Source organism: Hetaerina americana, unplaced genomic scaffold (assembly GCF_022747635.1).
Source record: "Hetaerina americana unplaced genomic scaffold, ioHetAmer1.1.p SCAF_8, whole genome shotgun sequence".
NCBI classification, from domain to species: Eukaryota; Metazoa; Arthropoda; class Insecta; order Odonata; family Calopterygidae; genus Hetaerina; species Hetaerina americana.
The window spans coordinates 68,400,848-68,415,357 of record NW_027287427.1 but is presented as its reverse complement, the minus strand read 5'-3'; the positions used below and the strand labels follow the sequence as shown (position 1 = coordinate 68,415,357).

The following is a 14,510-nucleotide window of genomic DNA, read 5'->3' as shown; positions in this document are numbered from 1 at the left end:
TGGTAGAAAGATTACATCATCAGTTCTTTATGAATATATTTTTTATTTTAGTTCTATCATTTTCATATATCAGACCTATGATTTATCTGGGCATTGAATTTGACACTTGGAGCCTCAACATAAAAAAGGAAAGGCCCGCGCAAATCTTCAGGAAGGAAAATCAGTGGATTATAGGTATGATCTGCTACGAGGAGCGGTGAATATGTTCACATCCTGGCGGGGAATTCACCGCTAGAGGAACGCGAGATTGTCGAGCGCGATAGAGGATCGGGGCGATGGTAACGTGGAATAGTGACTCTAGTTTCTACCATATTTTTAATCGTGACGTTGTTTTCCCACTGTGGGAACGACGAAATGTCGTATTAGGATTTACTTAAGTGAATACAGCTTTAAATATTTCATTCGATGTGAGACACATTTGTAACGAGAAATCTCCTGAAGCCAAACGGGATTTCTAAGTATAATGGAATACTTAACGATTCAAATTCAGTGCATGAGCATTGTGAGACGATCAAGCCTCCGTTGGTGTGAATAAAAGTCGCCGTCGTCGTAAATAATATTTTGAAACCACAGTCAACCACAGTTGAACATTACAGTTAAGTGTGGAAAAGTAACTAAGAAATATTATTTAATGGAATTGAACGTTTTCACGAAGTCTCCCGTATCATTTCGTTGCATACGTTAATGCAGTTGTTTATCCAATTATTTTGATACCTTCACTAGAATAATACTTTGCATGTTATTCAGACACACGAAATTAGTGCATTAAATATTTTGTTCATCTGCATAGGATACCATAGGCTATTGGGTCGAATCCTGCTTAAAGAGTCTTGAACATGGCTCGTTAGCCAAAGCGGATTTAGTTGATCGTTAAGGTTAGAAGTGGGAATCACTATCAGGATTTGGCATAAGTTATCCAGCTCAGAAATCGGTTTGATTCTAAAGTGCAATCGCTTAATGAATAACAGTCTCGAGGCAGTTCGAAAGCTGCCGATGGCCGTGGCCTTTTCTCTCCGGGATTATTCAGTCAATAAAAGGTGCAGGAATGGTATCAGTGATTATGCTCAAGACGAGATTCCTGTCCATGGCCATCAGGTGTGCCGGGTGCACTATCCATCAGGCTTATCCGGGAAGAACTCCACATTAGACTTAGCCCGAAGGGGGACGTGGGCTGCCATCTGTGAACCATAAAAAAAAACGACGTGAAACATTTTTTTAAAAGGTATTTTCTATTGTGAGGCAACACTTTAAATTCTTTTGGATTCTCATTTCGGAAAATCGGGCCCGGGTGGCGCCAGGTGGAATGTTTGGGAAGCACGACGGTCTGGGAGACGTTTTGTAAGTGCTGGCGAAATTAAAAAGAATGCGAGGAGAATAATTAAGGTGGGAGGGTTGGGTTGGTTTTTTTTATTTGGTGCCGCGTGTTTGTGGAAGGGTTCAGGAGTCGAGTGTAGGAGGGAGAAAGTGGTGTGGGAGGAGGGGACCGGGAGGGAAGGTGGGAATGGTGTGGAGGGCGAGAGGGAGGGGGGGAGAGAGGAGTCCGAGGGGCGGAAGAAGGAACGTCGTGAGAGGAGGAAGCGATTCCCGAAGGTGGGGAGGGGAGAGGTTTGGTGGTGGAGGGGGTTGAAAAACTTAAGAGGTTATGGCGGAATCGCAGTAATGTAAGAGTAAGGTTTATAAAAGGGGTGGGTATGAATATAACGTGCGGACATTTGAGATTGTGTGCGGGGGGGCGGGGAGAATTATATCAATGAGATAAAAGAAGTATTCGATTGATGTCGATAAAAAGGGGAGTTGGATTATTCAGCGGCAGGTTATGCGGGGATGGTTTTAATGCAGGGGAGTGAAGGGAGGTGGGAGGGCAAGGCAGGAGTGGGAACGGGTCTCTAGAGTGACCGAGTAGTTCTCTCTCGCTCGCGTACATTTGACAACGCCGCCTCCCGTATCCCTGGGGCAGAATAGCTTAAGCCCCCTCCTCCCGTGCCCCTCTTTCCTTTCCTCGACATGGCGTGCCTCTCCCACCACCCCTCCCTCTCTCTCTCTTCCTTCATCTTTAATGCTCCCTCTCCTCCCTTCCCCTCTCCCGCCCCTTTACAACCTTATGAAACTCCCGTACGGTAGCTTAGTGTCTGCCGTCGTGTTTCCCACCGCCCTTTCCACCTCTCCGTCGTGGAATTTCGGGATCACCGCGCGAGGGCGCCAGTGTGTGTGTGTGTGTTTGTGTGCCCGAGCGAGCGCGTGTGTGTGGAAGGCTTTCTCGGAAGCCAACTCTCTCCAGATAGCGGAGGGATGCCGAGAGAGGACGGAGATATATACTATGTGGAGAGAGAGAGAGGTTTCTCTCTCAGTATCTATCTTTCTCTCCCTCTTGGTATTTGCTTTCCCGCCGCCCTCTCGTGGCCGTACGTGAACTCTGCTCCGTAGGGATTGTTGCGGCAACTGCGCCAACCGGCGCATGCAAATTCAGAGCCGTGCGCCAAAAATAATGCTCCGATCGAACGAAACCCTATCCCTCCCTCCTCCTACCCCCCTCCTCTTCCAGCTGAGTCGTCGGTGACATCCCTCGACCGTATTTTGTTATGTCGTACTTGACCCCTCGCTGGAATGTTATCGTAAAAAACGGCAGAGACAAAAAACCTCTGTCTTCACACTTTCCGTCATCGAACCTTGTGTTTTTCGGAGTCGAAGGGGCTCACCGTATGTCCGCGCGGTGCGTAATAAACGAAACCTTGAAGCCGAGGGGGACTTACCTCAAAAAGTTGGGGGTCGCACGCTTCTCGGGACAGGTTAGATTCCATGTCATTTCTTTCTTTTTTACGAACAATGCTCCACAAACAAATGGCAAATGCTCCTTTGACAGCCGTGCTGAGGAGCTGACGTCTTGTGAAATATTTCAGGCCAAGGCTGGTCCCTGTTCTGTTCATTTATATCTGTAAACGTGAGCATGTGGATCCAAGGTTCACTTAAGTCACGTACACAGGCTTTTCATGACGGCGCGGTTTATTTCCGTTCCGCTAGGTGGAATTTGTGGAATCCCCATACACATTTGTTGTTGGCAATATATTTGTGGTCAAAACGACATTTCAAAGGGTTTGTATCGTAAACACGAAAGAGGTTGGCATTCCGGAAGTTCGTTGGCATTTTATTCGCCACCTCTGTTTTTATGTGGAACATGGGTTTCATCATTCGCTTCACTCAAATTATTTCTGTATCACATCTAAGATTCATGTTATCAGAAAATCGTTTCCTTCACAGGAATGCTAGCTAGTCTCCTCTCTGAGATATTAAGATATGGGAGGATTATCCAATTACCTTGAGAGCAGAGATTTGAAATCATCCGTACAGAAATGTTGAACGGCGAGGCATTACAACATCCAAGGTGTTTCATGCCTTGTATTAGCTCAAGAGTGTGTAAACACGGTCAATCACCCACCACTTAAGCGGTGTGGCTTAAACAAAACTGACCTCCGCCCAACTTTGTTCCTTTAAACCAGCGTGCTCGAAACCAAATTAAAAACTCGACAAGCCGAAATCCTCGGGTACCCGCCCGAAATCACTCTGGCCCCGCTCCTCTCCCGTCCTCCTCCCCATTCCAATCCTCCCCTACCCCCGGGACAACAAAGAATTCTCGCTCTAATCCTCTTCTTCATCTCCGGGAATGTCTAACTACTCCCTTTTTCCACTCCCCCCCCCCTCATCCCTTCGCTCTCCCGTCCCCAGGTTTCCGTGGAATGCTCCCCTTCCCCTCGTCCCCTGTCTCTCCTCCCACCCGATTTCTCTCCTTCCCTAAACATCCCCCTCCCCCAACCAATTCTTTCCCGGAGGGAGGGGAGCCAAAGAATGCCTCGGTTTTGCCTCTCCGTGCCCCTCCCATCTGCCTTCTCTCTCTCTGCCCACCCTTCTCCCCTCTCCCGCCTAACCCACACCCTTGCCCCTCCTGGAATCCCTAAGGTCGAGCACAAGGACCTCCAAGGTCGGCTACGTGGAAGGCGAATTATGACGGATTCCATAGGCGGCGTCGGCCCGGGGTTTTTCTCTACTGCGATGACGTAGAATGTAGAAGTCGGCCGATTGTTGGGAAATGACATCTTGTAGATTTTGTGCGCTCCCATCGTTTCATAATCGAATCTCGGAGAGTAATTGCTTTGTTATACCCTACCGAATTGATGCTTGTTTTAACGTCAACACACGCACTGGAATGCGCATCCTGAGTAAGAGGCACCACGGCAATACTCTGTGGAATTCTATTTATGATGAAAATAAACAGTTGTGGTGCATTTTGGTATTTGGTGAAACACCGTTAACCTAAAGGACCTCTCATTGATGACATCATGAAAAATATTTAAGGAAAATAAAGCCTTGGGCTGTGATAAATACTTGCTCTCTGGAAAGAATAACATGTTGTCCAGATGGGTGTGATAATTTCATCAGTGGTAGTTCAGAAACAACAGTTTAAAAAAACCTACAAAATGGGATAAGTTTGGGTCCTTGTTGGTAAATATAATGTTTTTTCCATAAATGGGTATATTTTAAGTCAGGATAATAATTGAACAATTTATTGCACGATAATAAGATAAAGACTCTTCATTACAAATTCTGTGTGTTTCATTTCAGGCTAAGAAGGAAATGTACGACATAAAGCAGCAGAGGTTATGCCTTGCCCAGGCTGAATATAATCACCTGAATAATGCTCTAAGCACACTCAACACGTCTCGGACAAGTTGTAAGTATTGTTTCTTTAAGAACCTTTTTGCCTTAAATCATGCTAAATAATTATGTTTTTATCTCTGGACCTACTTTCAATGAAAAGCTAAAATGTCAATGCCTATCACATTAACATCCTGCATCAAAAAATATATGAGATAAATCTATTTTGTAATGAAGTGTAAGCCAACGTGTATGTATAGTATGTCTGCAGTCAGTTTGACCACTTTTTAATATTTAGCTGTCTACAATTTCGTGTACCAGTCTGTAATGTAATCATTGAACCTCTATGTTAGGCTTCATTTGCATGAGAATTGCAGAGGTCAATGCCTGGATTAAACGTTTACCCTTGTTGTTTCTATTTGCAGTATGTTCTAGTTCTTCAAGCAATATGAGTACCAAGTATGATCCCGATCTTCTGAGGTCAGATGTTGCCCATGCTCGAAGCCGGGTATCTCGGCTGAAGAGAGAATTGGAACAAATACGAACCGAGGTCACATACACCCAGAAAGGAGTTGAAACTCTGGCATTGTAAGTCATGGTTAATTTTATGAATGTTACTTTTTTGTAATTTATACTAAACCCCATTTCCTTTTCAATTCGTTTTCCTTTTCTTGAATTATCGTGAAATGCAGCCTATTGCTAGTGTGTTGATAATCTGAACTGGCTCTAATCAAAGTGATGTGAATACTTTCAATATTTTAATAACCTTTTACTCAAATGTTGTTAATACCATGCAGTTTTCATTAATGTTGTGATTTATTGAATTAATTTTAAAAAACGTTACATTTTAATATTACCTTGTGGTGATAGTTTCAATAAAAGAGCATCGTGTAGTATAATGTTGCTAGTCTTCAAAATGATCGCCTTAAAGAAGAGTTCAGTCTTTTGTGAAATAATTTAATGCCTTCTCTTTGGACTATTAAGTGTTGCAATATTTGATAATTGAATAATCCCACAGTCGGTGGTGACTGAATTATTTTTAGTACTTCAGTTATTTATTCATTTCACATTGATCCAAAAGCAGCCCTTTGCATCAGTCGTTTTAACAATAATATAACAGCCGACAATTAGAAACCCCAAATCCTAAATGGAGAAAAACCCACCTAGGTGGCAATCAAACCCAAGACCTCCAACTTGGCAGGCGAGGATGTTACCCTGCCGCCACCAAGGCCGGTCAATTTTCATTCATTCAAGAAATTCATGAATAAAATCATGAGACAAAATGTGATTTCCCTGACCTCTGACCATTACAGGGTGGAAGCCAAACTAGGGCGACAAGAAGGTGGTGGAGGAGGTGGAGTGTATAATGTGAGCGAGGCACAGGCAATAATGACAGAACTACGAAACATCCAGAAGTCTTTGTCATCTGGAGAAAGGGAGAAGGCTGAACTGATGCAGTCTCTGGCTAAATTGAAGGATGACTTGACACGATTGCAGCTAACAACTGTGACTCCATCGTCGGCAGCTGCTGCCCTTGCCTCGGACAACTCATCCCCAGATGTCTCGACCCTCTCGCTCCCTCACGAAAAGTTATCAACAGCCTCCCAAACTGACCTCTCAGGCGAAGTAAGTGTTGTTTTGAATATTTTCATTTGCAAGAAATAAATGTTAAGAGTTATGCCTGTTCAACTTGTTATTAAGGAAATCAATCAAGCCATAAACAAATTCTAATTTCTCTTTTATGAAAGCTTAATAACCGAATTGCCTTATCCATATGCCAGGCATGATGTTAATTTATTCAATATACCGTGTTGCCATGTCCTTCCTCCCATGTTAATGCAATCAACATTCAATCTTGATACAGTTTTAGTTTTGTTTTAATATATCACGAAGGAGAATTTTGATGTATTTTAAGATATCAAGACGTATGCACCCAATTATCAAATGCTGTGCTTTCCCAATTACTTTTAGCTGGTGCCAATTGGAACACGATTAGCAGAGATGGCTCGAATGCGATTGCAGTATGACGAGGCGAGGAAAAGTATTCAGCAAATTCAAAGTCAGCTTGCTGATTTGGAAGAGAAGATGACTCCTGGTCAGGCGGAGTCCGACAAAGATAGGTAAGTTTTTAAATTGCTTTGGACATTAATTGGTCCAATTTGTTTACTAGGAGTGGTATTGTCGGATGTGTTAGCATCAACTTATGTATCTTTTCTCCTTATTTGCAGGTTGCTTCTCTTCCAAGAGAAGGAACAACTTCTTAGGGAACTCCGAAGTATAGCTCCACGATCACGTTCTCAGAGGGAAATGGAAGGAGTTCAAGATGAAATTCGGAGGTTAGAACAAGATCTAAATGCTGCCTTGGAAATGTCCAACCGAGCAATAGCTGACAGGTATGTTTATCATGCACTTTTCTTAAATGTTTTTGCAAATAGTGTAGCTCACTATTTCCTCTGTTTAATCAGTTTTTTTTTTAATTTTCTTTCGACCTGCTGTGGCCACTTATGCTTTGTGTTCTCATTATATATTTAATTGATTTTACTGGTAAAATTTTGCATCTCACAAACATTCCATTATATGCTCCATTTATATGTTCATTAAAAGCAATTCCGATGGAATATTTTATCATATTATATTGATATTATTACATAAAATCAGTTATTGCGCTTCTGTTAATGAATATTTTAAGCTGTTGGTAAAGGTATAACTATAGTGTTTACTTCATGATATATTTTAAGTTCTTATGGAGCATATATATAAAATGTTAATGGTGTCTTTATGAATATTTTCCATCTTTTAACACTAACTAATACATTATTCCAGGTTACGTCTCCACGAAGAGAAGCAGGCTCTGCTGCAGCAATTGACGGGAGCCTTGCGATCGATGACAACCCTGGAGACGAGGCTACGTACCCTCTCGGCAAGTACTCTCAGCACTGCATCCAGCAGCTGTTCCAGTCTTGGCTCCAGTTCCTCCCCTGGTAGCAGCCGCGCATCGAGTAGTCAAGCAAGCAGCAAAGGCTCATTGAGTGGTGCTTCATCGAACACATGCCTCTCCTTCACAGACATTTATGGCGGTCCCCAGTGGATCTACACGCCACTGTCCCACACCCCCCTGACCCACGGCCCGACACGCATGCCCCTCCTGAGCGCCCCCACGGCTCACCCCACCTCACCCTGCTCAGCTTCGTCCGCCTACTCGTCTTCTTCCTCATCGACCGCCCTCGCCCAGACCAATCCCGCCCCCACGACGCCCCTCCTGGGGAACTCAATGGCTGCCCTTGACCCGTCAGACGGTGAACTCCCTCCTGCAGTCGACATGGTTGACCTCCACCGGAGGGTCGAAAGGCTTCTAAGGGGATCGAAGGACACCATACCTATTTCCCTCCCCTCGAGAGAGACCCTGCTCCCCACGATTCCACGAACGTTGATGCCCACCCAGTTGCCAGTGTCTCCCTTCCCGAGGACTGTCTCGCTCCCTTCGGACACTGGTCATCCACCCCCGTACGAGCAAGCGTATGCCTCCTCGGCCGAGAGACAGAGGCGAAGTGGTCTCACGGACTCAACCCAGAGTTTGGGGTTGGTCAGGCCCATATCGACGGTGACCCCCTCTGACATTGTGGTGGCTTCCTCGGTCGGATCCACGCCCCCGTCTCCTCCCTCCGTTGCCCCACCATTGTCCCCCATCTCTGAGAGTGTTTCCGCTGCAGTGAGTGATGAGTCTGTGGCTGGTGACAGTGGGGTGTTTGAAGCTGGTGGTGCAAAGGGACGTTGTGTTAGGGGCGGCAGCACGGAAGCCCTCAGCCAAATGAGTCTGGAGACGGCCCAAGTCCAGATCAAGCTCAGGTAAGCCACTGAATATGAGTGCAATATTTACTAATTGTGTTACACCGCTGCTTCATTTCCAGACAAAACGTGTGAAGATTCATTCCAATTTTTTTGCCCCTTAATATTTTGAGGTGGGCCACCCACCATACTGAGGGGTTAGGTTTTTCCACCCCTGAAAATAGTGTTTTACAGAAGAAGGTAAAAAAATGTTTGTTCACATTTGAAACTTTTCATGAGTTTGAATAACATCAGTTGAAAAGAGATGACTTTATTTGTGGATAATTTTTGTTATGGATTTGGCAAAGAAACATTCAATGATTTTCTTTAGAAGGGATAATGTATCAATGATCAAGATCACTCAAAAATGTATGTAGCGCGTATTTAATTCTTAAATTTTACATTACCTGTGACCACTTTCAATTAGAAGCACATAAAAAATAAGAGTAGCTTTCCCAGGATGAATGGCCGGTGGAGTGGAAAATATGGCATATTAATTAATCAGTTGCAAAAAATTTGAACAAGTTTAGAAAATGGGGTAGATTTAGTCATCCGTAAGTGTGCATTTGGTTTATAACTGTGAAGATGATTTTTAATTCCCAATTAAATAGTACCATGTATCATGAATGAGAAACTGCATGCAGAGCATTCATTTAAAGAATGGAAGATTTTATCAAAATGAGCCTTCTCTACTTCCTTAAATTGCCTCCACTATCATCCATTTACTCTGCCCTCTACTATGCCCTCTTGTCTCTAAACACTTGCTGTCCATATATTCTTATTTTTGGCTTGATATGTTTAAGTTCACAAAGTGAATGCCAGTAATGGCTGGCATTTCAGGTTATTGAATATGTTCCCTACAGGTTAATCTCTAATTTTATGTTTTATTATCATCATTTCATTAATATTAGAATTGTTTTTGTTACCAACAACAGATGCCATGTCATTGAAGCTGCCAAAAATATTGATTTTGGCTGTTAGAGATTGAGGTTTCTTTAAATATATTTCCCATTGGATAATCTCTCATGTTTTTACTTATAAATGAACTAAAACACCCGTGTGATAAGTCAGAACCACAGTCTTTAAATGTTCTTCCATTTAATAACTTCACAATTAGCGAAGATTGGTTATTGTCAAATTTGGTGAAAGAGCATCCATAATTAATGAGCTGGAATGCAATTCCTGTTCTTTAGAGTCCGTTCTCTATTTCTCATATTCACGCAATTTTTGGTCAATTTTGTGAAGTCATGGTGGCCAGAAAACTTCCTTCTAGAAGTTCTGCTTCAGGTCCATTAAGGAGTTCTCAGTTTGATCTCATCCTCTTTACTGTTTTTTGGAACTTTTTAAAAATAATTATTTTAATTCCTGTTGTGAAGGCTAATGTTATTATTTGAGACCCAAATTTTATTTTTCACCCTTCATGCTCTAGATTTCATCACGCTGTGCTTACTTGTCATAATGTAAAGCCAGGAAAAATCCATAGCAATTTTAATGGTTATCGCTTTGTGACTCTGGTGTATCTTATATGTCAGGTCATATAAAAGTACCCATTCTGGCTTCTGAATTTCACAGCTTCATTAAAACTGGATGTTAGGTCAAGCCAATAACTTGATCCAATGGTTTTGTGACATTGGGAGAAAGATAGGTTAGAGAGAGTGTCATTTCATGGAAAGCATCAAGTGTCAGTGGATAAACTTGATAGGTGTCACTAAAATATGTTGCATACATGCTCCATAGGATGGAAGTATCAGTAGTTGTGAGGGGATACGGGATTGAATTTGATGTCCTATTTTGGGAGAGGGATTGAAAACTTGTCACTTTCTCTGTGTGTAGATGTAATTTCAATGTCAATTTGAGGCATTTAGGGTTCATAAGAAGCAAAAACAATGGATAGCCACTCAAGGCAAATATTATAATTCCACCCAGTAACTTGAACTACTTTTCATTTTCTGTATTTAACTATAGGTTGCACAATGAATTTTTTTGAAACATGGCAAAGAGACTGGAGATATTAGTTAACAACCACCACTGTTGTATTTTATTTGGATTCAAGATAATGCATGGTGGAAGATATATATCATAAAATTATTTGTTTCAATTAATATTTGAATTGATGAATTTAGTAGTTTCCACCTCTCTGTACCTTTTGGTGTACTAATGTGGGTACTAATCAATCACACTAAATATGTTGTGGCATTGCAGTCATGTACCAATTATATTTAATGCTTATGTATATAAATTAATAACCATGCTCTTTGTTAAGTTGAGCCCTTCAGATATAACTTATTGAAAAATAATAATATATTTAGCGATTATTTAAATTGGTCATAAAAAATTATGTTAATTAATTTTAATGCCAGAATTGTTTTATAATAGATAGATAGGAATTGTAGAAATCTGCACTACTTCCTGGGTGAAGAAATAATTTTATCAATGCAAATTCCATTATTCCTTAGACTTCCATATGCCCTTAGACTTACATCAGTGTCCTTGCTTATTCTGCACCAGTTATTATGGAGCTTATTTCATAAATGAATTGCCAGCAGAGTAATAAAGTTTTTAAAGGAAATTGTGGATTGACCCAAGTTATGTACGTAAAGTTAAATTTTATGGTCTAATTTGGCTTTAACACATGTATTACAATTATAGCAAGGAAAGTTCTTATTTTACTGATAGATCAAATACAGTGGGACCAGATAGCATATGAGCCAAATGTGTTGGTTTCTAATAGTTATAATTCAACTCAGTTCTTCAATAATCGTTGAATTTACTGTAAATGGAAAACTTTTATGTGTATAAAAATAGTGGCAGAATTATAAAAAATTATGATATCTATCAGGAGATTCATGATTTACAGTACATATTATTTTTTCTGCAGTTATTAACATTGAAAAGCCAGTCTATTAATATTTTCTTTCTCTGTGGTTTGTATTTTTGTAATTGTGATACTTGCATTGCAAATTTCTTTCCTTTATATGTATAACATCATTTACAAAACATTGAGTGCATGCTAAAAATAAAAGTGAAAAATGTTATTTTGAACTAAGGTCATTATTTTATTTTTGTGGACTGGAAACTTGTTAATTGTAATAGTTTATTTATGAGGCAAGTTTTAATTTTTGTAATTTACCCTAGGTATGCCCTAAGTGAGAGTCTACTCCACGTTGGAATTGAAAGAGCGAGGAACTTAACAGCACTCTTCATCCCTGAGAACTGTAAAGTGTAAGTATTGAACTGGGAACATTGCTTACCCAATCAGAGAAATATTTTCACAAAATTCGGTGTAGATTTTAAGCATATATCAAGAATTAAACTATTAAGATTTTTCTAGTTTTGTTGTTTTAATGCTATCTTGTGTACAATGTCCATTCCTCAGTGACATTCTCTTATCACCACGACTTATGTATACTCTGCACGAGTGTTAAATAATCATGAAAATTCAGTAAACTCTCCTTTATCCATGTTTGGATTTACAGTTTTGTGGATAATCCATGCTACTCTCTCTCCAGCACCTTGAAATTTACGATTGTAAAGATTATTAAATGCTTTGAAACTTCGATATGCAAAAAAATAAAAGTTTGAAAAGCCCGGGCTTTCTTAAAAGTTTTTATTTTAACAAAATAAATAGTTGTCACTATTGTTTAATGTTTCAATGCGAACATTTTTGATCTATCCATACTTTCCCAATATCATTTCCCTTGCATTCTTTAGCCATAAGAATTCCATATTCTCCTTTAAGGCAAGCAAATAAATAGTTTTACAATGCAGCAAATAAGTCATTAACTATCTACTATGTGTTATTGTAATTGGTATCTTATGACAAATATGATTTTGCATCAGTGATCATTTATAAAATTAATCCTTTGCCAGTCAATTTTTTTTTCTAGCTACGTGATTGGTTTAACTTTCTGAGGAAAATGCATTCTGCTAGCCACTTGATGATAGTTCTGTGTACTTGTAAATCTATAGCTCCACCCTTATAAAACGGTTGAAAACAGAAAAAAAATGTACTTTCCATTGCTGAAAAACTCAAATTAATCACACTGGATGAAAGAGGAGAGTTTCTCTGTGTATCTGTTAATAACACCACCATTTTTGGTTATCCATGTTTTTTATTAACCTTGCTTCATCATGCATTCATTAGCATGATTAATGGAGAGTTAACTGTAATATTTTCTCAAAAGATTGTCTAGATTTTGTGAAAATGATTCAATTTTCAAATGATTTCAATGGAGAAGTAGCCATTGAAATTCAATGGAAGTGTACATCTTTTGTGTCTGTTATCCATGACATAAGTAACTATTTTGTGATTATCATTTGTGGCAACTACATTGTATGCTAATAGTGGAAAATTCCTTCATCAGTTGTATCCGGGCAGCTCTTCTCCCTGGGTCATCTTGTGGAGCTGGCGGAGAAGCTCTGATCTGTTGTACAAAAGCAGTGGACGACCTAAATAGGCCAACTTTTGGAGAGAACTTTCCAATGCCTGTAGCACTGCCTCAACTGTACACAAAAACTCTACAGGTAAGATAATAATATACTTATGGTAATATTAATAACATGGGAGCCTCTGTTTTAAAAATTATAATAAATGTATTTTTGTCCAGTTTTTGTAGTGGGTGGCTTTGGGAAGCCCTAGTTGAATTTTCCCAAATTAATTTAAATATGAGATTTGAATAGGGCATCCAAATATTCTATGGAAGAATTGTCACAACAATTACTATTGAATACTGAATGTGGGAAAACTTGAAATTTTGGCTGAATGGAAAATTTTTATAAACCCCCATGAGTTAATATAAGTCTTTTAGGAAGTCAAGTTTCATTGTTGGTATATTTCTTTAGTATATCAAGATAAACTGTAAAAATGAAAATTACTTTTGGTTTTTATTCCTGTTTTAACTTAGGAAAATAAAAAAAAAATTATGCATAAAATGGCAATTAATTGTGGGGGAAAACTAATCATTAAGCTAGTACTATAAAAAAAATTGATGATTGGTAGAAATACTCACTCTAAAGATATTTTATTACAACCTGTTAATGTATAATACATTAAATCCTGTAAGAAGTGCCTACACAATAACATATTGTAAATTGATTTTAGGTGTCTCAAACTGCCATTCTGCTTGGTACTACCTTAAAGGACTATGTATGTGAAGCTAACCAACATCTGTCACTCTTCTCTTGGAAAATTTAATGCCTTTGCCATATTGAATGAAAATTTACGTATAGAAAATTTTAGCCTGTAGTTATTCCTAATTTCAGTTATTGTAAAAAAAACATATTTAGTAGTACATAAACTCACTTAGCATTAAACCTTAAATATTTTGAATTTTTTAAATTAATGGACGTAGATGTATGGAAGAGTATAAAGCTGGAAGTTGCTTTTATCTAAGAAATGTCATCAATTATCCTTATGTTTCTAAGTACTTTTTTTTAGGTTATCTATTAGTAAAATTCTTCTTTTTGAATGATTTTAGGTCAATGTATGGAGTGTCAAGGTGATGACCAATCAAGATTTGGCCCATCCTTATGATGGCAAGGATTTCATGATGGAAGACGAGGAAGATTGTTTGGTATGTTAAATTTTCCCTAATAGTTGGTGTAGATTCTTGAATCACTGCTGTATAAATTTTATTCTTCATAGTGCAGTTCTATGTATAATCCTGAAAGTATGACATAAATTCAACTCCTTGGACTCCATATTATTATTATATTATATATTACTTGCTACATTTACTTTCATTGTCAACTGAAATTATTCAGGTGACATATACATAAGGTCAAAAAACGTTAGCTTTAGTAAGGATTAGGAATAGTTATTTTAGTGAAGTGGATCAGGAATGATCTTATTTTTGAAATATACCTATTTTAATATATGCCGCTTATTCACATCTTAATTGTAGATGGCATTCATTGGATTAGTGAAATAGCTAGAAATAATTATTGGAGGAGGATAATATCTAGTTTTGACTACCCTGATATTCACTTTGCTTTGTCACATTATCAGTTTACTGCTCTCGATATGTTGTGTTTTGCAA

General features: G+C 39.3%; 1 protein-coding gene across 1 annotated transcript in view; it reads left to right on the top strand.

Annotated features, from left to right (window-relative positions):
- Positions 1–14,510, top strand: part of kibra (WW and C2 domain containing protein kibra) — a 75,622-nt gene that overhangs the window by 47,071 nt on the left and 14,041 nt on the right. The window contains exons 4-12 of the mRNA XM_071596297.1: positions 4,615–4,723; positions 5,073–5,235; positions 5,961–6,273; positions 6,619–6,767; positions 6,876–7,040; positions 7,471–8,493; positions 11,608–11,694; positions 12,837–12,996; positions 13,950–14,045. Coding sequence (XP_071452398.1) covers positions 4,615–4,723; positions 5,073–5,235; positions 5,961–6,273; positions 6,619–6,767; positions 6,876–7,040; positions 7,471–8,493; positions 11,608–11,694; positions 12,837–12,996; positions 13,950–14,045 — 2,265 coding nt within the window. The remainder of the gene's footprint in view (positions 1–4,614; positions 4,724–5,072; positions 5,236–5,960; positions 6,274–6,618; positions 6,768–6,875; positions 7,041–7,470; positions 8,494–11,607; positions 11,695–12,836; positions 12,997–13,949; positions 14,046–14,510) is intronic.